Source organism: Alosa alosa, chromosome 19 (assembly GCF_017589495.1).
Source record: "Alosa alosa isolate M-15738 ecotype Scorff River chromosome 19, AALO_Geno_1.1, whole genome shotgun sequence".
In the NCBI taxonomy this organism is placed as follows: Eukaryota; Metazoa; Chordata; class Actinopteri; order Clupeiformes; family Clupeidae; genus Alosa; species Alosa alosa.
Window position 1 is genome coordinate 20,028,945 of NC_063207.1, and position 21,691 is coordinate 20,050,635.

General features: G+C 39.8%; 1 protein-coding gene across 1 annotated transcript; it reads right to left on the reverse strand.

Moving 5' to 3' along the window:
* Nucleotides 1–1,686: 1,686 nt before the first annotated feature.
* On the reverse strand, nt 1,687–21,674 carry qpct (glutaminyl-peptide cyclotransferase). Its single transcript, XM_048227962.1, has 7 exons — nt 21,207–21,674; nt 8,664–8,810; nt 8,152–8,433; nt 4,257–4,424; nt 3,733–3,832; nt 3,288–3,404; nt 1,687–2,879 (listed from the first exon to the last, which is right to left on the reverse strand). Exons 1-7 carry the CDS (start codon nt 21,294–21,296, stop codon nt 2,734–2,736), a joined length of 1,050 nt encoding a protein of 349 aa, XP_048083919.1. The 5' UTR covers nt 21,297–21,674; the 3' UTR covers nt 1,687–2,733.
* Between the last annotated feature and the right edge of the window lie 17 nt (nt 21,675–21,691).

Here is a 21,691-nt window from a genome sequence, read left to right on the forward strand (position 1 = left end):
CCCAGTGGGATATTATGCAAACTCGATGGAGAGCAGGTTTCATTGTGAGCAGCTGCTTATGACAAAAGTTTAAAGGAAGTCTAACTGGGGACACTGTCATTTCACTGTGCTTTAGTTTAATTGAAAGGAGATTAAGAGAAAGGAGATGTTTAATATACATAGCATCTGTGTTGAAGCTCATGCTGAGTTGTGCATTGATTGCTTTTTAGTAAGAGGTTCATATGTGACATGTGTCCCATGCAACATGATGTTGTTGATTAGCCTTACCAGAATGATGTTTACCTGATGTTTGGGGCAGCCGTGGCCTACTGGTTAGGGCTTCGGGCTTGTAACCGAAGGGTTGCCGGTTCAATCCCCGACCCAGTAGCAAAAATGTGGGCCGGGGAAGTGGTTGAGTACTGCTCTCCCATGCCTACATCGGCTGAATTGCCCTTGAGCAAGACACTTAACCCCTCACTGCTGAGTGCCGCTGTAGCAGGGAGCTCACTGTTCCGGGTTAGTGTGTGCTTCGCCTCACTGTGTGTTCACTGTGTGCTGTGCATGTTTCACTAATTCACAGATTTGAGATAAATGCAGAGACCAAATTTCCCTCACAAGATCAAAAAGAGTATATATAATTTAGTGTAGTACTATAGTATATACACTTACTTATACCTGTTTTGTACACAATGGTTTATCCGGTAACACTTACTTACTTACTTACTTACTCGAACTGACAGTATCGACATAAGAGTGACATGACACTGTCATTAACACATGACACTGTCATGACACATGAACTCTAACCCTAATTCTAACCTCTAACCCTAACCCTAACTTGTTATGACAAAAACCGAATGACACTTAATGACAGAAGCGTTATGTCATAAACGTTTATGACACGTTCATGACAGTGTCATGTCACTCTTATATCGATACTGTCAAGTAAAGTGTGACCATTTGTCCTTAGACTTCGATCTGTCATTTATGTACATGCTCAAGGTGGAGTAGGTTGAAACCATTGTGTTTCCACAGAGTCAACATCTAACGTGATGACAGCTAAGAGGGAAACATCCGGATAAAACTCCCCTTTGATAAATCATGTTCAGTTGATATGCATGGAGACTCGATTACATGCTCTGCTTCAAAGTCTATTTTCTATCAGTGTTCCGCAATGGACAGAACTCAGCCAGAGAAGATTCACGGGAGGTCTGCACCGGATTAGTGAATCATGGGAACGCGCTGTCTGTGAGAGGTCTGTAAAGAGGAGGCTCAGGGGCCCTGCCAGTGTGTGTGTGTGTGTGTGTGTATCTGTGTGTGTGTGTATGCGTGCGTGTGTGTGTGTGTGTGTGTCTGTGTGTGTGTATGTACGTGTGTTTTTGCGAGTGTGCGTGTGTGTATGTGTGCCTGTGTGTGTGTGTATGCGTGTGTGTGCACGCATGTATCTCTTTGTGCAAGACTATGTGTAGGCTGGGAACACCCAATTCACATGCAGCTAAACAGAGCTCCATCCCATAACATGGAGAATAGCAGAGTGTACACTGTTTCCTGTTTTCTTACAGTGTTTCAATAGTGGTGCATGCTTCCATCCAAAAAGACCACCACATGAAACAATGTCCGTCTCACCCTCTTCTCAGCCTGACATTCCACTGAGATGTAAACAAAAACACACGATTCCTTCAAAGGTAAACAACACACGCAGAAGACTTTCTTTTATCAGTCTCTATTTTTATTTTGGGGTTGATTGCTTATTTGAAAGAAAATGACAGTTTGACCTCGATATGCAATGTCAACTGAGGTCAAGGAACAGAAAGAATCAATAAAAACATGAAATTCCTGGATAAACGTGTCCTGAAAAGGTACATTAGCAACTTCCCTTGATGTACAGATGTGTTCAGTGACTCAACATCACTGTATTACATTAGCAGCTTTTAGCAACTATACATTCCACATATGATATTACTAGAAAAATACATTATGGCTTTCACAATCTTAATTACCACATGATCTTAACGTCTAATTACAGTTTCAGCTGGATGTGACTGATCATGCATTACAGAGGTCAGGTTCACTTTCTCAGTGAATCAACCAAAGGTCAAATGCTACTGATAAATGTTCTGCACAGATGTCTATTGTCACTGGTTACAATACCAAATGCGTGATACAACTGTATATGTTTTATAGATGTTTCTAGATGTTTAGCAAAAAATAAAACAACAATGGAAACATGTCAGCATACAGCAACAGATAACTACAATTTCATCCTCGGTGGACTTCTACTTTTAGATCGCCATTTCGTTTTTCACAACATGTTGCTAAAGCTGTTGTAACACAAAGTACCAAAGTACACAACAACACTGACTCATAACACTGACAACTGCTCTAAACGTTCAAGCCTTTGCTCTCCCCGGCTGATTCCTGTAGGGATGAATGTTAGCATAAGCACAAAGGTGGGTCTGTGGCAGGGGAAGGATGAGAGGGGCATAAAGACAGCTCTGTTGGAAGCAAACACAGAGAGGACCCTGTATACCGCAAGCACACAGTTCACAGGTTCTGGAGAAGTAGCTGTGAGCCCAGATTTCTTATTCTGGACACACATGACCCAGAGAGCCAGAACCAGAACCAGATTTGGCTATGATGAGTTCTCTGTGAGGAGGACAGAGCGTTTCTAGAAGACTATAGGAGAAGGTTGAAATGTGAAGGCAGACGAGAACCTGGGATGGGAACCATGACACCTGGGATGGGTGCTGTAGTTCACATGTTGAGGTACTCCAGGACAAAGACCTGCATGATTTTGTTCAGGTTCTGGATGGTGGGCCGGTCCAGGTTCTGCTCGTTGTCGTCAAATGTGTGCCAGACGGAGGGAAAAGGTGTGGGGATGAGGTGAAGTATCCGCACCCCTATGAAGGACATACATAAGAAATCATCACAATAATTGATGAGCTGATCATAAGGCTTGATGAGCTGATCATAAGGATTGATGAGCTGGATCAGTCCAAAGAGCTTCAGCTTTAGTCATCTCATAATTTCTGGTGATGACTGGATCACAGAGCCTCTGACAGTCAAACAGTGTAGGCCCTATGCCCATGTGTTTGTTCATAAAAGCCATGTTCAAATGCTTGAAATATGGAGCATTAAAAATGATTAACAAGAAAATATTTAAAAGCAAACTTGACATTGCTGCTGTTAATCCAGTAGAAAAAGCTGGATAATTAGAACAGAGTGTTTGATTACTGGCCAATATGAGTATTATGAGAATACTTCACATTTCAGGCTAAAGGATCAGTGATAAGGAGACAGAGCCATACCCCTTTGTAGAAATGGTATGTGGTCATCTTGGATTGGTCCCACGGGCAGACCTGGCCAGAAGTATTGGACTTCATTTGCATGATCCTCCAGCTGGCCCAAGTTATGAAGGCGACGTTCTGTAGAGGCAGGAAGACTTCATAAGAGAAAGATACCGCCACCGATCGTGCCTTTAATTCTCATGATAAGAGATTAAGGATGTCATGAGAGCCCATTTACATTTGGCAGATTATCCCAGCAACAATCACTACAGGCAAATGATCAAAGTGTGCAGTGTCTGCTCACTGAACTCTCAGCCAGGGTGGTTGTAGCATTGTATTGAGTTACAAGAACAGTGACAGCCACGTTGGGTGATTGGCAGCACAAGAGTGAACACTGAGACAAAGGCACGCAGAGGAATGAGGACAACAAAAGGGGGAACCAGCAGCAGACGAGGAGAAAGCTCACCGATGTTCTGCAACCTGTTGAGCCATCTGGCCGTGTTGGAGAATTGGTTTCCAAAGCGTGGAGACGGGCCTCCGATCAGATCCAGCAACACAAACAGATCCTGGGAGACAGGAAGAGACAACACACTGAGACTGGCAGCCGAGACTGGAGGAGGAAAAGTGGGTTTGACGTGGTCTCAGATGTGGCTGGGGAAGCCTTCCTGAGAGCCGGGAGATAATCCTGCGGAGCCTCTCTGCTTCCCTTAGGCCTTTGATGTGAACGCTAACGTCTTGTGACACCTTTGGGTGGCCTTGACCTCAAAAAACAAGGAGAATCATGTGGTGTGTGCCTGGTTTGTTTGAAGAAAGTACAGTCACACTACAAAAAATACACTACTCACAACATTATCATTAGTGAATAGTGTTTCATATTTAAAGTCAATTATGAGGAACCCCATCATAGTAATGCACGCACACACACAAATTTGAAGCATGTATGTGTATGTCTGATTCTGTGTCGGTGTACTGATGAAAAATAAGACCTACGATGGCATGCAGCTGGTTGGAGTTGGTGGCTCCGGGAGGGTGGGGGCTCTGCTCCATCTTCTGGGCCAGGTGGCGGGAGCCATACAGGGAGTCTGTGTCAGTCCACTGAAACAGAGCCTCTTCACCGTCAAGGAAGAGCAGCTGCAGTGTCAGGTCTTGATTAGAGTCCTGAGAGAAATCAGGAAGAAGGACAGGTGAGAGAGAGAGAGAGAGAGAGAGAGAGGGAGAGAGAGAGGGGGGACAGAATGAGAAGAAATTAGAACAAATAAATATATTACATAATATTTCATCAACACATGCATGCATTACATCTCAATATAACATTACATTACATTTAGCAGACACTTCTTGACTGAAGTGACTTACATATGTCAGCTATATTACAAGGGATCACATTGTCCCCGGAGCAACTTGGGGTTAAGTGCCTTGCTCAAGGGCACAACGGTGGAAGCCGGGAATTGAACCGACAACTTTCAGGCTACTGCACGCTAGCCCAGCTCCTTAACCACTACACTACCACCGCCCAACTACCAACTTACCACTACCAACTTAAATGTACACACACACATGCACCAATACACTTTGACACACAACTGCAGGATAATTAATTTAATGGATGCAAGATTCCAGCAAAGCACACATAGCTGTTTCGAGCCCTTATGCCTGATTCATGGCTACATTTACTCTTCTGTTTTCAGGCAGTGATTAAAACAACTGTTAAATCGTGAGGAACTCTGCCATCTACTGGTTGCATAAATTAAAACATGTTTCATAAATTAAAACATGTTTCATAACATGACTTAATGCCTGGCTCCTCTTGTCACCTCACATGACTGAAAACCAGCAAAAAACAGCATTCCAATTGAAATTCTCCAGTCCACATCTCTGCTTTGCTGACCCCAGGGAGTGTACACTACTGACAGGGTTGTCTGGACCCTGCTCTCCAACCTGACCTTGGGGCAACTACACTGACAGTCACACTCCTGCCTCAGGGGTCAGTGTGCCAGTAGAGTGGTGTATTTTAATAACATAGTTGAGACAAGCAGTACAACTATACAGAGGCTGCTCTGAGTAACAGGGTTATAATTATATCTTCCCAAGACAATTATGTTTATTTTGCGTCTAGAATATACTGGAACTATGAATGACTACCACACTTATGCCTTGCAAAAAGGCAGAATTAGAGTTTATATATTTACAAGAGCCATATTATATATGTTCATGACTATAGCTTAGGACTGGTTCAATGTCATCTAATGCCATAAACAAACCTACTGTGTGTAATAGAGCAGACCTCCCCAATATTCTCATATTTTGCATTGTGATGACATTAAAAAATGACACATTGATCAAAGAAAACAAATAAGCCATCAGAGCAAAGTAAGCTAAATAAGCTAAATAAATGATGCATACCTAATTATGCATGGTAAGCAGTCATAAAGATATTGGCAAGCTTTCAACTGTTAAGAATGCTGAATTGCCTACCAGCTGAAATTACAACAGAGATTTTGAGTCACCCTTAAACACAGAGGCCTTGTATATTAAACATCTATCCTATCTCTTAATCCTCATTCACTGATCCCATCATGTGTAAAGGGCTTTAATAACTATAATACTATATACTATATATATTATATATACTATATATATTATATATACTATATATATAATATATACTATATATATTATATAACTATAATGATAATGGCAAAAATGATCATTCTAGCTAATATGAATGACAACATCCACACATAAACTATAACTATAACAACATGAAGAACGATATAGTTGGGCATCACTTTCAGAGCGATTTTGAGAAATAGCTGACAGCCAATCTGAGTCCATCAAATTTTAGCCATCACATTCATCAACTTGAGGAGACTTATTCGCTGCTCAGTGTGGACGCTTTTATCGTTATGGTTATAGTTAGGGTTATAGTTATCGTTCCTGGTGTGAACGGTCCTGAGAAATCCAGCCGATTTTTACACGGATCTTGATCGCTAAACGTCGCTGAGTACTGTTGATCGGACAACAAACGACCAAAATTGGTGCTACCGAACTGGAGTAGCTGCAACTAATGGCCAGTACTCCCAGTCAGCTACAATGATAGGTCTGGGGGCATGATCTAAATGTGCCTTTTTTGCCTCTTAACAGACTCAAAATGCCATTAAAAGGCCTGTACTATATTAACAGAGTCCTTAAATTTGACAAAACAATGCATTTTCTACTCATTAGCTGTGAAGAAACCATCTAAATTCAAAGTTTGTACTGTCACATCTGCACACTACTCTGCAACTACTCTCCTGCAACAACTGAATTCCCACAATACTTCAGCGCGAGAATAGAGCTAGCTTTCAGTAACGTACAAGCTTAAGCATCATTTGGACCGTTTCCATGTAGTTACAGTCATTAAATTGTCATAACCTTTACAGTGCTCAAGTACCTATTTTGAAGTGAAATAAACTTCAAGTTTTCGTTGCGAAGCCGGCATAAGCTCAACAACAGACTTTCTTGGGCTTTTCTGGAAGTGACTGATGGAAACTGAGGTATGTGACAGTACAAACATCGAAATGAAATCGAATGCAATTAATGAGTTGAAAACACATTGTTTTGTCATGTAAGGGCCCTGTTCATGTTGCACAGAACTTTTAATGACATTTTGAGTCTGAAAAATGCAAGTTTAGAGGCAAAAAAATGCACATTTAGATGATGCCCCCAAACCTAGCATTTTAGCTGACTATGAGTACTGGCCATTAGCAGCAGCTACTCCAGTTCGGTATCACCGGTTTTGGTGATTTTTTTCCTATTGACAGCGCTCGTCTAGCAATCAAGATCCGGATCTTGCTTGTCTAGCAAATCGACTGGATTTCTCCTTTAATACCAGTGACGAGCACATTCCATTAAAAGTAGTAGTTGTATAGCCTGGGTGCCATTCTGAACTTAGTCCCGCCCACAACGTTTGAGTATGACTACGTCAGGCTAGTAGTTGTAGGTAAGTAGGTATTTTTAAGATGTAACTGCTTACATTCATCTCAGGTCATTTGCAGCATGTCATACATGGTGTAGCACTGAGTAAACTGTGAGTAAACTGTGATTACCAGAGAAAAGTTTGTGTAGAGAAAATTCATCAGTGCTTACCTCATGCTATTTACACAGACACAATGTTAAAGGTGCAGTCAGCAATTGCATGATGTGATGATAATTAAGGAAAGGTTTGGTTAATTTCATTTCATTTCAAATTAATTTCATTAATGTAGCCTATTTATGTGTGTTGTAGTCTATGTTTCAGAATGCTGCGCACTTACCGGTACATATTTTCATCCACTCTGCACCTAGTGATTTCTGAATTCAGTTCTTACTGTATAAACGGGACAGAGTGAACAACTAAGATTGAATAGTTCAAAGACAGATTGCGACTGTATCTGATTTAAAGGTGCAGTCAGCGATTGTGCAGGAAGTCGCGTTTGTTTATGTTTATGTTACATTATGCAGATGTTTTTGCCCAAAACAATGTACATTTATATTTTAACCAAGGATCAAACCTGACAAAAAATTTTATGGGCTTGAAATTTTGTACGATCGCTGACTGCACCTTAAATTCAAACTTTCTGGATAATTTCTTTAAAAAAATGTAATCAATATCTGACACATGTGACACATCACTCCTGTCAACATTTCAGGAGACAGTGACATGTTTACAGGGACATGGACATTCTAATTCAGACTTGTTTAACAGGTTATATTGCGCAGGTGCACAGAATAAAGAGAGAAAATGGAAGTGAATGTTCTGAGGTATATGAACTGTTTTCAAACATACTGTCCACATACCTTAACACCACACATATACTGCACCCTGAACATAGCACTGTTTCACATAAAAAAAAAACCCCATCACCTTCAGTGTCTTGAGCTCCTGGTCCAGGGCACGAGCCAGTTCTAGCATCATGGCACAGGGCACAGCGGAGTCTGTGGCACCCTGGAACTCCCTTCCATGCCACTGGGGGGCGAAATACTTGGAGTCGAAGTGGCATGCCAACACCAGGCGACGTTTCGCAGAGGGGTTGAGAGTCGCAATGATGTTTGTGAAGGGCATCTGGCCGTAGGGGGTCTGGGCGCGGAAGGAGTCCTCACTCACATCCCAACCTGCTGTCAGGCCACTGAGGGTGGATTTGATGTGCTGGACACAGGCATTAGCAAACATACATGCTTAGAGACCTTACGAGAAATACCCTCGTAGTAATAGACTTAAAAAAAAAAGACTTTTGCAAACAGTTGTGCACAACTGTGATTAGTGCAATACCCAACAGGCCCATAGTTGTCCTTAAACTGTGGTTCACTTATTGATCATTCAATGGTACTGGTTTGTTAAGCAGGAGGCTAGTTAGTTCACTCGTCCACAAGTCTCACCTTCTGCACGGCCAGGCTTCCAGCGGAGCCTGGGTAACGGGTGACCAGCAGGGGCGTCAGGTCCGTCTGCCACATGCGTGTCAGGTCAGTGTGAGCCAGCACATCCTTCAGACTGTCAGCGGTCAAGGTGCTGGGCTTGTGGAACAACTGAGAGACGCAATGTGCAACACATCAACACAGACAAGGCAAATAACTGAGTTAGTTCAAGAAACTACACAACAGAAAATGTATACATTCCATACCGACTTACTATACAGTATAATATATATACAGTGAGGCTCATACGTTTTTGAACCCATGCTAAAGTTGAGTAAAAAGAGGAATATAAAATGATCTTTTGGAAATTGATCTTAATACCTTAAGTAAAAAAATGAGGAAATATCTATTCGTCGACACATTATTTTCTAAGGGGGTGTTTTGTCTTTACGCAACTGCGGTAACCTATGCACGGTGTGTATGTGTATGCATACACTGTTTAGATGTTTTCTGTCATATCTCCTGACTCATGTTCATCAATCAATGTTTGCTTGTAAGCTGGTATGCTATGTATGGTTTAGCCAAGGCAATAACACTTAGTGAGCTCTGAGACTAATGTTACCTCTCCAAGCAATATTGGAGTCCTCCAGTGGCAATAATACTTAGTGAAAAGAGTCATGGTTGGTGGTGATTAAGATTTTGTGGAAGTAATGTAAAATAAAACTAAACAACCTATTCACTATCAGACCTGAGATTTTTTTGTTATTTTAGATGGAGGGAGAGAAGTACGTGCAACTGAGGTGAAAGCAGCCGCCTGCTGATGGCAAACATGACCCCAAGGACCACGATGGCATGGACATGGGACATGGATGGGTAGTTTCTGGATGAAGAGGAAGACAATGATGTGCTACTAGAGGAGGAGAGTAATCTCCCATCATCCTCAGCTGGGTAAGCATGTTTTGTGTGTGTGTGTGTGTGTGTGTGTGTGTGTGTGTGTGTGTGTGTGTGTGTGTGTTCGCCCAACTGGGAGTATGCACATTTCTGGTTGTGATAAGAGTGTTGCTTATAACAATAATGACAGGGATTATAGTGATAATAGTTTGGTTAGATTTGTAATTCAGTTTCTAATTTTCTTATCTGACAATTTCTTTATTTTGAGCTTGGTCAAGTCTCATGTCAGGTAGAAAGCATACACTTTGCCTATCCTTCTAACACAGACAGGGACACCAGCTCTAGTAGCATTTACACCTCATTGTCTGCTAGGCTTAGATGGACACACACACACACACACACACACACACACACACACACACACGCCACAGCTGTGACAACACACACACCACGGATCTGGTGTGAATGCAGCGTTAGTGTATCACCTTATGTGTAGGGCAAATTATATCGATAATTATATACTGTATCGAATTATATGCTGTATGGTTGTTAAATGTATTGAATTTCTTCTAATGTTTTAATTGTTTATATGTGTGAATGTTAATATGAATTGATGCTTTGTTCATCATGTTAAAGTATTTTGTTGATCTTTGTTATACTGTTGTCTTGTCATTCTTGTAGTTCTAATAGTTACTGCTTGTTTGTAAACATATGTTTATGTTATTTACCTGAAGTTGTTGTTCCTGATTATTTAATGAAATTGTTAAAGACTTATCTAAATAAAATTATGTATTTCCTCTTTCGTAAACACATGTGCCAGTGTCTCTTATTCTTGTTTTCATAGTAGATTGAAGCACACGGAGAAGCAGTTACCATCTGCCTAGTCTTTATTTCAGCCTTTATCTTTCCTCCCCACAATTGATTTAGCCTCTTCAGAGTACAGTAAGACATCCTGTATTTAGCTTTGCATCTTGTTTTCATGGTAAAACATCTTAAGTTTGTTACATGACCATTATATCTGTGTATTTTTGGTCAGATGTCAAACCAGGAAAGGAAAACACCCTACTCTTTAAAAATTCTACATGTTACTGCGACTTGCAGTTATGAGTAAATTAATCATAACTTCTGAACCAAAGGTGATAAATTGATTCTGTTTTTTTCACTGAGGAGAACACAACACTGTCTATCTTTCACACACTATATCTACAATACACATTAGGTGAAAAGTAAGATTCATCTTGACAAATTGATATTTTCGTGTTTTTTGATGTTGAATTTTGAAGGTATTGTTTAAAAACAATGTGTGTTGCACTCAAACTTATTAACCATGATATGTACCATTTTAAAGGGCTAGTTCTCCTGATTACAATGGTGGTATGGTATATCTTATGGTATATCTAATGGTATATCTTATCTCTGCCATTTAGCATGGCCACACAATAAGCCTTTTTGTCTCACAAGGGCATCAAGTATGAAAAAACTGAATGTTTCGTGCCGTCTGCAAAGGTCTAATAAATGTATCATAACTTTTGAACACTTTTATCACTGAGTAGAGGACAAAATTGTGAATCTCCCGTACACTCTAAGTTTATATCTCTGTCATGTAGCATAATCACATAATAAGCCTTTTTGTGCCATAAGGCCATTGAGTATGAAAAAATGGAATGTTCGGCGCGGTCTGCAAAGGGTTAAAATGCTAACTGAGAAAACATTGGAGAACCCTTTTGCAATTATGTAAGCACATAATGTAATCTGAAAACTGCTGCCCTGAGTAAAAATAATGCAAATGATCTCAGCTGATATTCTGTCTATAATGGAGTGGAATGGAAGTGTCTCCAAACTTTTGACTGGTAGAGTATATATATATACATACATTGTATATAGGCCTACTGTATACACACACATATATAACACTTACTATATACTTCAAGGCTGTGATTCAAAGTGAATAGATTATACCAACTCATTCAGTGTTGAACAATGCACTGATACTAGAAAGGTATTGTGATACCCTAAAATAAAAAATGTCATGATACCTCATTTTTCTAGTAGTTTTAAAAAATAATTTTAAGTTTCATGTTCTGGTGTTTAGGGGAGCTCTACAGTCGCCAGAAATATCTAAACCTGCATAGTGTACGTTTAACTGCAAAACACTCATTTACATAATACTACAATAATTCGTTTGTTCAGGGAAATTTGACAGAGCCCAGAGAGCTCTTTTACAGCGAAGCCCTGATGACAAACAGTCCAAAGAAAACACAGCACAAAATAGAAAATTGAATCCAAGAAGAATACAATCAAAATGTAAGAACACAGAAGAAAAATAAAAACATAAAACAGGCAAAAGCAAGTTAGTTAAAAACAGGAACACTGTACCATAGCCATATCATTAAGAAAACACTTGAAATTATCAACTGATACAAATAGGCTTAGTTTCAGACTTTCTTGCAGTTTGTTCCACTTATAAGGTGTAAAAAAGTTGGAAGCAGATTTCCCAAAGTCAGATCTCACAAGTGGGGTTTCAAGGGAGACAAGACTCAAATTTCAACAGGGAGCTAAGGGGGTAGTTTCCCTGCTAATGCCTTATAAATGAAAAGAAGGCAAAGTCTACCCCTTCTATGTGACAAGGAAGACCAACCCACATTCTGGTAAAGTGTGCAATGATGAGTTCTAAAACCATCACCGGTAATAAAACGTAAGGCACTGTGGTATACTGTATCAAGTGGTTTCAGTGTAGAGGTGGAAACATGCATATACACAACACTGCCATAGTCTAAGACTGATAGTATTATTGATTGGACTATCAACAGTCTATTTTCCTGCAGAGAGACATGACCGAATTCTGTATAACGCACCTAACTTCACTTTCACCTTCTTAGCTACTTCAACCACATGTGTTTTAAAAGATAGTCTGTAATCCAGCCAGATGCCCAGATATTTATAATGACTGACTCGCTCAATGTTTTCCCCATTAATGTGTAATTCCAGCGAAAATTAGATGATAGATACTTTATTGATCCCCAAGGGGAAATTCAAGGTCTCAGTAGCATACAGACATCACACACAACATGCACTTACAGCAAAAAAGTAATATAAATATATAAATATAACTAAATCAAATATCCACATAGTGTGCTTAAAGGATGATCAAGCATGATGAGCTTGCAGTGATTGGCAGGGACTGAGCCTGTAGTTCATCATGCATGGTAAGGAGCTCTGTGAGAGTGAGTGTCATGGTGATGGTGCAAATAAGTAAGTGCAACAGTGCAACAGTGCAAGAATACAGTCTAGAGACCAGCATAAAATAAATATGGACATATCAGAGAATAATGTAGACAAGTAATATAAAAACTATATCAGTGCAAGAATGGGTTGAAGTAATAGGGTAACAGCCATTGGTCAAGTATTAAATAAAAAGTATTAAGTATTAAGTATGGCCACAATCCAGTCTGTGGGAGGGAGGGAGGGGATATTTCCGTGGAAGGGTTGTGATATGTGTAGACATATGATGTGTAGACAACTGCCATATTGGCGTTACATATTAACCCCATACATTACTATGGAGGATTTTTTGAGTGCTGTATCTCCTCATTAGAAAGTCTTTGGTAAAACTGGTTGTTCTGGTACCCCCAAAAAAAAAAAAAAAAAAAGTAACTAAGTAACTTTTACTTAAAGTATATTTTAAATGAACTACTTTTTACTTTTACTTGAGTACATTTTCAGATCGGTATTTTAACTTGTACTTGAGTAATATTTCATCAAGGTATTGGTACTTTTACTTGAGTACAATATTTTCGTACTTTTTCCACCTCTGTCAATGCTTTACTTAAGGGTAGAGGAGAGACTTCTCTGCATAGTCTGTCTGCCTCTCCACCTTCTCCATGTTTGTGTACGTACTGTCCACTAGCCTACTGTTTTACTGCTACACTGTTAACATGCTATATTAGCACATACAGCGGGGAAAATAAGTATTGAACACGTCAACATTTTTTTCAGTAAGTATACTTCCAGTGAGGCTATTTGCATGAAATTTTCACCAGACATTAGTATTAACTTAGGTAATCCACAAATCCAAGTACATAAGTAGAGTTATGAGTAAAAAAGTGGAATGCCACAGGAAAAAAGTATTGAACATACCTACTGAAATTTCTTAAATACTTTGTGGAAAAGCCTTTATTTGTAATGAGAGCTTCAAGGCATTTCCTGTATTACGAAACTAAGCAGTTGCAGTATTCAGGTGTGATTTTGGCCCATTATTTCAAACAGATAGTCTTTTAATATTGAAGATTCCAGGGATCCCTCTTGTAAATCCTGATCTTTAGTTAACTTCCAAAACTGTTCAATTGGATTCAAGGTCAGGGCCTTGATTTCCTTTCTCTGAAACCAATTGAGAGTTTCCTTTGCTGAATGCTTTGGATCATTGTCCTGCTGGAAGGTCTAGCCATGTCTCATCCTCATCATCCTGGTGGATGGCAAGATTCTCCCAGAAAAAATGGCTCCATTCATCATTCCTTCAACTGTATGAAGTCTGCCAGTACCATGAGATGGAAAACAGCCCCACACCGTGATGCCTCCACCTCCAAACCTCACAGTTGATATGGTATTTTTAGGGTGATGCACAGTGCCATTTCTTCTCCAAATATGGTGTGTAGTATGACATCCAAAAAGTGAAATTTTGCTCTAGCCTGACCAGAATACATTCTATCAGTATTTCATAGGCTTGTCCAAATGTTGTGTCGCAAACTTTTAACGAGCTTCAACATGTTTTTCTTTAGTAATAGAGTCATTCGGGGTGAGCGTGCATAGAGGCCATGGCGGTGTAGTGCATTACCTATGATTTTCTCTGTAACAATTGAACCTGCTGCCTCCAAGTCTTTCTGGAGCTTTCTCCGAGTGGTCCTTGGCTCTTAGGCTACACTTCTGACTATCCTTCTGATTTCCTGGTCAGAAATCTTGTGAGGAGATCCTGTGCATGGCCGATTGATGATGCAGTGATGTTCCTTCCACTTGCAGAACCAATACTGCTTACTGGATGATTCTGAAGTTTTGAAATGCATCTGTAACCAGTTCCATTGATATTTTTTCCAACAATAATGTTGCAAAGGTCTTGGAAGAGCGCTTTGCTTTTACCCATCATGAAATGTTTCTTGTGTGACATCTTGGTAACGAAAAACCTTTTTATAGCCCATCAATATGTACTAACCCAGCTTATATTAATTTGCACAGATAAGAGGGATAATCACTCTCTAACTACGTATAGATTCCAGCTCGTTCCTTGCCATTCCGTGCCTTTGTGTACTGCTTTTTCTTAGCGTGTTCAATACTTTTTCCCTGTGTCATTCCACTTATTTACTCATAACTCTATATGGACATTAATGTTTGGATTTTTTAATGTGTGGATTACCTAAGTTAATACTAATGTCTGGAGAAAATTTCATGCAAATAGCCTCATTGGAAGTATACTTACTGAAAAAAATGTTGACGTGTTCAATACTTATTTTCCCCGCTGTATGTGCTAATATAGCATGTTAACAGTGTAGCAGTAAAACAGTAGGCTAGTGGACAGTACGTACACAAACATGGAGAAGGTGGAGAGGCAGACAGACTATGCAGAGAAGTCTCTCCTCTACCCTTAAGAAAAAGCATTGACAGAGGTGGAAAAAAAGTACGAAAATATTGTACTCAAGTAAAAGTACCAATACCTTGATGAAATATTACTCAAGTACAAGTTAAAATACCGATCTGAAAATGTACTCAAGTAAAAGTAAAAAGTAGTTCATTTAAAATATACTTTAAGTAAAAGTTACTTAGTTACTTTTTTTTTTGGGGGTACCAGAACAACCAGTTTTACCAAAGACTTTCTAATGAGGAGATACAGCACTCAAAAAATCCTCCATAGTAATGTATGGGGTTAATATGTAACGCCAATATGGCAGTTGTCTACACATCATATGTCTACACATATCACAACCCTTCCACGGAAAAACGTCGACATGTGAACACATTGAGCCAATCATGTGGTGTGTTGTAAAATACATTGAGCCAATCATGTGGTGTGCTGTGAAGACATTGTGTCAATCATCTGTTGTGATCTCGCTGCTGGAGCAAGATTGGTGTCGTGAAGCCTTACGCACACGCATTTCTGCTGAAATAGATGCATGATAAGTGCCCAAAAAGTGTTGCAATATGGCCGCCGAGTGGAGGTACTTGCCTGAAAAGGACGTTGAGAAATGGAGATCTATGTGAAAAATCACCGGAGTTCTCCTTTAAGTTTGAGCAGTAGTTGATTTTCAAAGTTAGTTGCACTCATCCTTGGGTCGCTTTGCAGTGAACAGTAATCCAGCACAACTGAAAAGCCCCTCACAGGCAGCTGAGGCAGGCAGGCCAATATTGAGTTGCAGAGTTTTTTTTAATTTTGGAAACGAGCAGAAGGTTCAGCAGATTAAAGGGCGTTGTACTGGGGGGGAAAGTGGGAAGTATAGGGCCCCAATGGAGGAGAGGGCCTGTGAAAAGTGGAATACAGGGGGCACAACCTTTTCACCAGGCATTAGTAATAACTCAGGTAATCCACTCATAAAAAATACAAACAACTCCATAAGTAGAGTCATGTAATGAAGTGGAATAACACAGGGGAAAAGTATTGAACACGCTAAGAAAAAGCACTAAGGCAAGGAAAGGGAAGGAACAAGCTGGAATCTGTATAGAGAGTAGTTATCCTTTCTATCTGTGCAAATTAATATAAGCTTGGTTAGTAGCCTACATATTAATGGGCTAGGTTTTTCATTACCAAGGTGTCACACAAGAAACATTTCATGATGGATAAAAGCAAAAAGCTCTCCCAAGACCTTTGCAACCTTATTGTTGCAAAACATCAATGAAACTGGTTACAGATGCATTTCAAAACATCAGAATCTTCCAGTAAGCAGCATGGGAGCCATTATCTGCAAGTGGAAGAAACATCACTGCATCATCAACCGGCCATCCACAGGATCTCCTCGCAATATTTCTGACCAGGGAGTCAGAAGGATAGTCAATTCCAAGAGCCAAGGACCACTCGGAGAAAGCTCCAGAAAGACTCTAAGACAGCCAATTCAATTAAATAGTTCTGGAAGCAACTAAAGATCAGGATTCACAAGAGGGACCCCTGGAATCTGTTTAGAACAATGGGCCAAAATCACACCTGATACTGCGACTAATAAGTTTTGTCATATAGGAAATGTCTTGAAGCTGTCTTTACAAACAAAGGCTTTTCCACAAAGTATTGAAGACATTTCAGTAGGCACGTTCAATACTTTTTTCCTGTGTCATTCCACTTTAATACACAAAACTCTTATGTTTGGATTTTTTATATGTGTGTTAATATAATGTTTGAAAATTTCTAATAGACTCACTGGAAGTTTAGGCTAGTTACTGAAAAAAAAAATAAGCGTTCAATACTTATTTCCACCATATATTTATTTTACCTGAATATTTTAACTTCCAAATTAAATGTAGAAATGAATGTCAGACGAAATTTAAAGTTTGACTGACTGGATTTTGTATACAAAACATAGTGAAAACTGTGTAAGGTCACCCTCACTCTCCCTTGCTAAAGAGCTAAATGGTTTAGTCCGCCTGCACGATTCATAAGGTAGTCTATCTTTTGTTTATTTAGTTGAGCATCGCTAGTAGTGGACCGCTAATTGTTTTGCTGCTGGTGCAATGTCTTTCTCAGGTTACTAAAAACAAAGGCCAAAACAGGAAAAAGAGAGACATCAAAATGAGGGGAAACAACAACTGCTAATAAACTTCTTTCCAAAGAAAGGTGAGCACAAACGTCAAAACACGAAATCCCATGGTGTTTGCTTAAATATCTCCGCAATCATTAGTGCTAAAATGAACTGAGACAACCGATTGGAATAGCGGAAAATACACTTTCATAGGTTAGGCTAATCTGATGCATCTCGTGATCCAGCTCCATCACTTTCAGAAAGACTGCATGGCGCCAGCTTGATTCATGTCCTGTTGTAGACTACATGCTGATCATTATCACTAGGCTAGTGGTTTAGGGCGCGATTTTTTTCTCTCCCTTTCCGTTTTCGTCAGTCTTAACTTTTTTTTTTTACTCAAGTAACGGATGGGATTTTTGATGTAGCGAAGTACAATACTTCACTCAAAATGTAATCAAGTCAAATTTAAAATACCGATTTTATAAACTACTTAAAAAATACAAAATACACACAAAAACTACTCAATACAGTAACGTGAGTAAATGTGTTTCGTTACTTTCCACCTCTGAGCATTGAACAGTTCAATGGCCCTGGGGACAAATTACCTCCTCAGTCTGTAAGTTGTGCATGACAGTGAGCGAAGTCTCCAGCTGATCAAGCTCTTCTGCTTTGTAATAGTGCTGTGGAGTGGATGACATTCATTGTCCAAGATGTTGATCAGTTTGTTCAGGGTCCTTGTGTCAGATATTGAAGTGATGCACTCCAGTTCGGCTCCCACGACAGAGCCAGCTTTCCTTACCAGCCTGTCTAGTCGCCCAGCATCCTTCTTCTTTGTGCTTCCTCCCCAGCATACCACAGCATAGAAGACGACGCTGGCAACAACAGACTGGTAAAACATCCTGAGGTACTTATTACAGCAGACATTGGTCCTCGAAGTGTTGAGTTGAAGGTGGTTGAGTTTGCACCATTGCACAAAGTCCTCCACCAGGCTCCTGTACTCCTCCTCTAGCTCGTCCCTGATACACGCCGCAATTGCAGTATCGTCAGAGAACTTCTGCATGTGGCATGACTCAGTGTTGTAGCAGAAGTCAGATGTGTATAGTGTATCAGGGCCATTGTTAGTAGGCGGTGTGCAATTTCGAGCAAAAACTCAAACTAGAGGGGGTAAGTGTAAAGATTTAAGATGAGAGATAATGACATATTAAACCACAGCAGTGTTGAATCCCCAAGACAAACACTGATATATTCCAAAGTTCCAAAAAACATAAACATGCTTGGAAAATATTTTCCAAGAAATATTTTCCAACAATTACACATCTTGAACCACAATCTCCATTATACACACATACAAGACATGCTTTAGCTTTTTCTGCTCAAATTACACATATTATGGTCCATTATCGTGTTCCAAATTCATCTCTTCACTGTGTCATGATATACCTAAAACCTTATAACTTATTAGCTCTTGTATTATGATCTCAGATGTAGTCCTACAGTTTTTGAGAGCAGTAGCCTATACTCACTGCATGAACCGGTCTGGAGGCAATTACGCACAATACTTCACAAATGAGCTCAGTGTTGCCACTAAATTAGGCTATTCATATAAGTCCAGAATGGCATTTTTTCCAAAGTAATTTTGCTTTATACTGATTGTGTGACCGCACAGTGTTTCACTGATGTCTTTCTGGCTTAGCAAGTGGGCTGCTCTGAGAATCTTAGTTTAACACACTATCGTGTGCTGTGTAGGCTATCACTGAAAGGTTGAATGGTACATTATTGCACTCTATCAAAATTCTCTGCATAGCATTGAGAGAAAGTGGAATAGAACATTATGTCCAATATTCCAATATATGGTTTAATGTTCTGCATTATACCCAATATTCCAATATGTGGTTTAATGTTCTGCATATCTCATTAGTAGGTCACTTTCATACTAAAAGTATGATTCTATGTAATGACTGTATGATATCTGTACTGTCCCTGTGTATATCTGTGTGTAACAGTATTTAGAGATAAGCAGGAATATTATGTGTTTCACTGTTCTGCATGGCTGCGTTAGTAGCTATCTGTTCCGGATTGCCAGGTTGCCACTAATCAGAGTCTGATTCAGTGTAGTCCACGTGAGATGGGATGACCAACGCCATCTCCCGTCAGCCTGGAAGGATACTTAAACCCTAACTATTTCCTTGTCTAGTTAGAGCAGCTGATGGATCTTTAGGTGAAGTCATGCTGTCTCTCCCTTGATGCGCATCATTGTAAATAAACTCTGTTCCTGATGTTTCATACTGTTGGTCTGACTGGGTCTCTATTAAATCTATGGTATCAAAATTACCATCAGCATTCAGCATACACACACACAGCTTTTATTCCAAATAAGACTTGCACAAGCTTCATAAATATGGAGTGTTCCTGCCAATGATGTTTGCTAGTGGTTAAGAGCTCGGCTGCCAGGTACACTTGGCAGTACCTTTCACCACACATTGCACAACATTTGATTCCATAATCTATTTGAATATTGGCCATATTTACATCATGACCATACATTTAATATATAATTTTATCCTTACACAGTGTATTTCACCGTTTTGAACACAGTATTTCAACACATGCAATTAATATTCAAAATCAATTCTTAATCCAGAACTGCCGTGTACACTATGATTATGATCCATAATAAATTGAATGGAAAGAGGCACTGTGCTATGCAAACATAAGTATGGCGAATTGAACAGATTATTTTTGTTTGGTCTCAAAGTTCAAACCATCTTTCACATCGATTTTTTTCTGAGAGCTGGTGTTTGTTTACTGTTTAGGAGACAGTAAACCGGGTCAATACTTCACAAATGAATCCGCAGCAACGCATTCGCACAGCTTGTAGCACAGTGGCTTCCCATCTGGTTTTCAATCAATTGCTGAGTTGCCAATTATTAATGTGGGAGCTGGGGAAAGAGGATCTGATGGCGATTGGTATTGTGGAGCACGTTCTCCAGGTCTGTAGGGATTTCAGACTGAAAAGGTCAGGCCCCATGGATAGAAGATGTCTGCCTTATTTCTCACTCAGCTGTCAATGAGAATTACATGACCTCACAGCTCAACATGAATAGAAGGGTAGGGTTTGTAAAACCAAACACGGTTCCATTTGAGATTCTTTGAAGCCATAGAATATTATGTTTAAAAGAAGGGCAATATGTTGTCTCTTCCTGTTTTTTGCAGACCACAAAATGTCCCTCTTGTAAAACTAGTGACGCAAGATATCAAACAACCCCCAGTATGATCAGTAGTTACAGCAATGATTATAGGAACAGCAATAATATAGCCTAAATACATATTCCATATTCCGAGATGTTTTGATGGAACTGATAGAGTTAAACAGACCCTGCTCTAGACCTATAAATATAAAGATCTCCAATTGGTGGCTCAATAATGATGAGTGTGCTACCATGGCAACAAGACAAAAGGGTCTGGGGAGACTGAATAACATGAAGGGGTCTATGGCCAATGAATCCTGATGATCTTGCCAAGCAGTTTAAGATATCAGAGTTATTGCTCTTATAAGGATGCTGACCTGCAAACTGTTCAACAAGTTATGCATCTATTCATGACATAGTCTGGGCTACTTATAGCCTAGCTTACTGGCTACTTCAAGTGTTACACACAAATGGGCTCCATGCTTTTCAAATGTGTTTTAATTAAGTTTTCACAGAAATGATTAACTAACCTTTGATACAATATGAAACATAATATCCAGCTTGAAGCATCCCACACTTGAAGCATACAAACTGGCAGATGTCTCAACTTACAAATACATCAATCTCACTGCAATAGATTAATTAATCTTATAAACCACAACAAATATGATCAAAATACCCAGAACATCAGCTAAAGAACTCCAGTGTAACCTATTTCGCAACAACATAGCGGATGCTTACAGTTAGATGCCTGAGAAAGATAAACTTGAATTGCTTACCCTCTGTTGAGTCCACGGAATTAAACCTTCCTGGGCACTGATGTGGACGACTATCGCCAAATAAACGCAGATCACTGCGAGAGTATGCATGGTTGTACTGTAAATGCTCTCCTATATCTTTTCAGTTCTCATGAGCTCCTCGACTAGGCTACAGTCAAAGATCATGTGAGGGGCATGAGGGAGGACCTGAGGAGCGCAGCGCGATCCGGCTGCTGTGCGTCACAACTCAGCCGAATTCCCTCCCAGTAGTCTACTACATGTGGAGAGAACAAAAATGTGGGGTTGTAACGTGAGATTTGTGTGTGTGTGTGTGTGCAGACTAAAGCTTGTTTTAGTGATTTCTGTGTACACTGGCTTCGTTAGGCTACTAAATTTATATTAACAAATGTACCACACCCTACATAATTTAATGCACTCCTTTCCAAGCCATTACCAATGTGCGCAAATGACTTTAATTTAAGATAAATCTGAAGACATAGGCTGTA

Coding starts and splice junctions, on each gene's coding strand:
- qpct (XM_048227962.1), bottom strand. CDS start 21,296: ATGCATACTCTCGCAGTGATCTGCGTTTATTTGGCGATAGTCGTCCAC. Junction 8,434..8,663: donor GAAGCCTGGCCGTGCAGAAG/GTGAGACTTGTG, acceptor GCCTGTGTCCAG/CACATCAAATCCACCCTCAG. Junction 2,880..3,287: donor CATACCATTTCTACAAAGGG/GTATGGCTCTGT, acceptor TGTCCTTCATAG/GGGTGCGGATACTTCACCTC.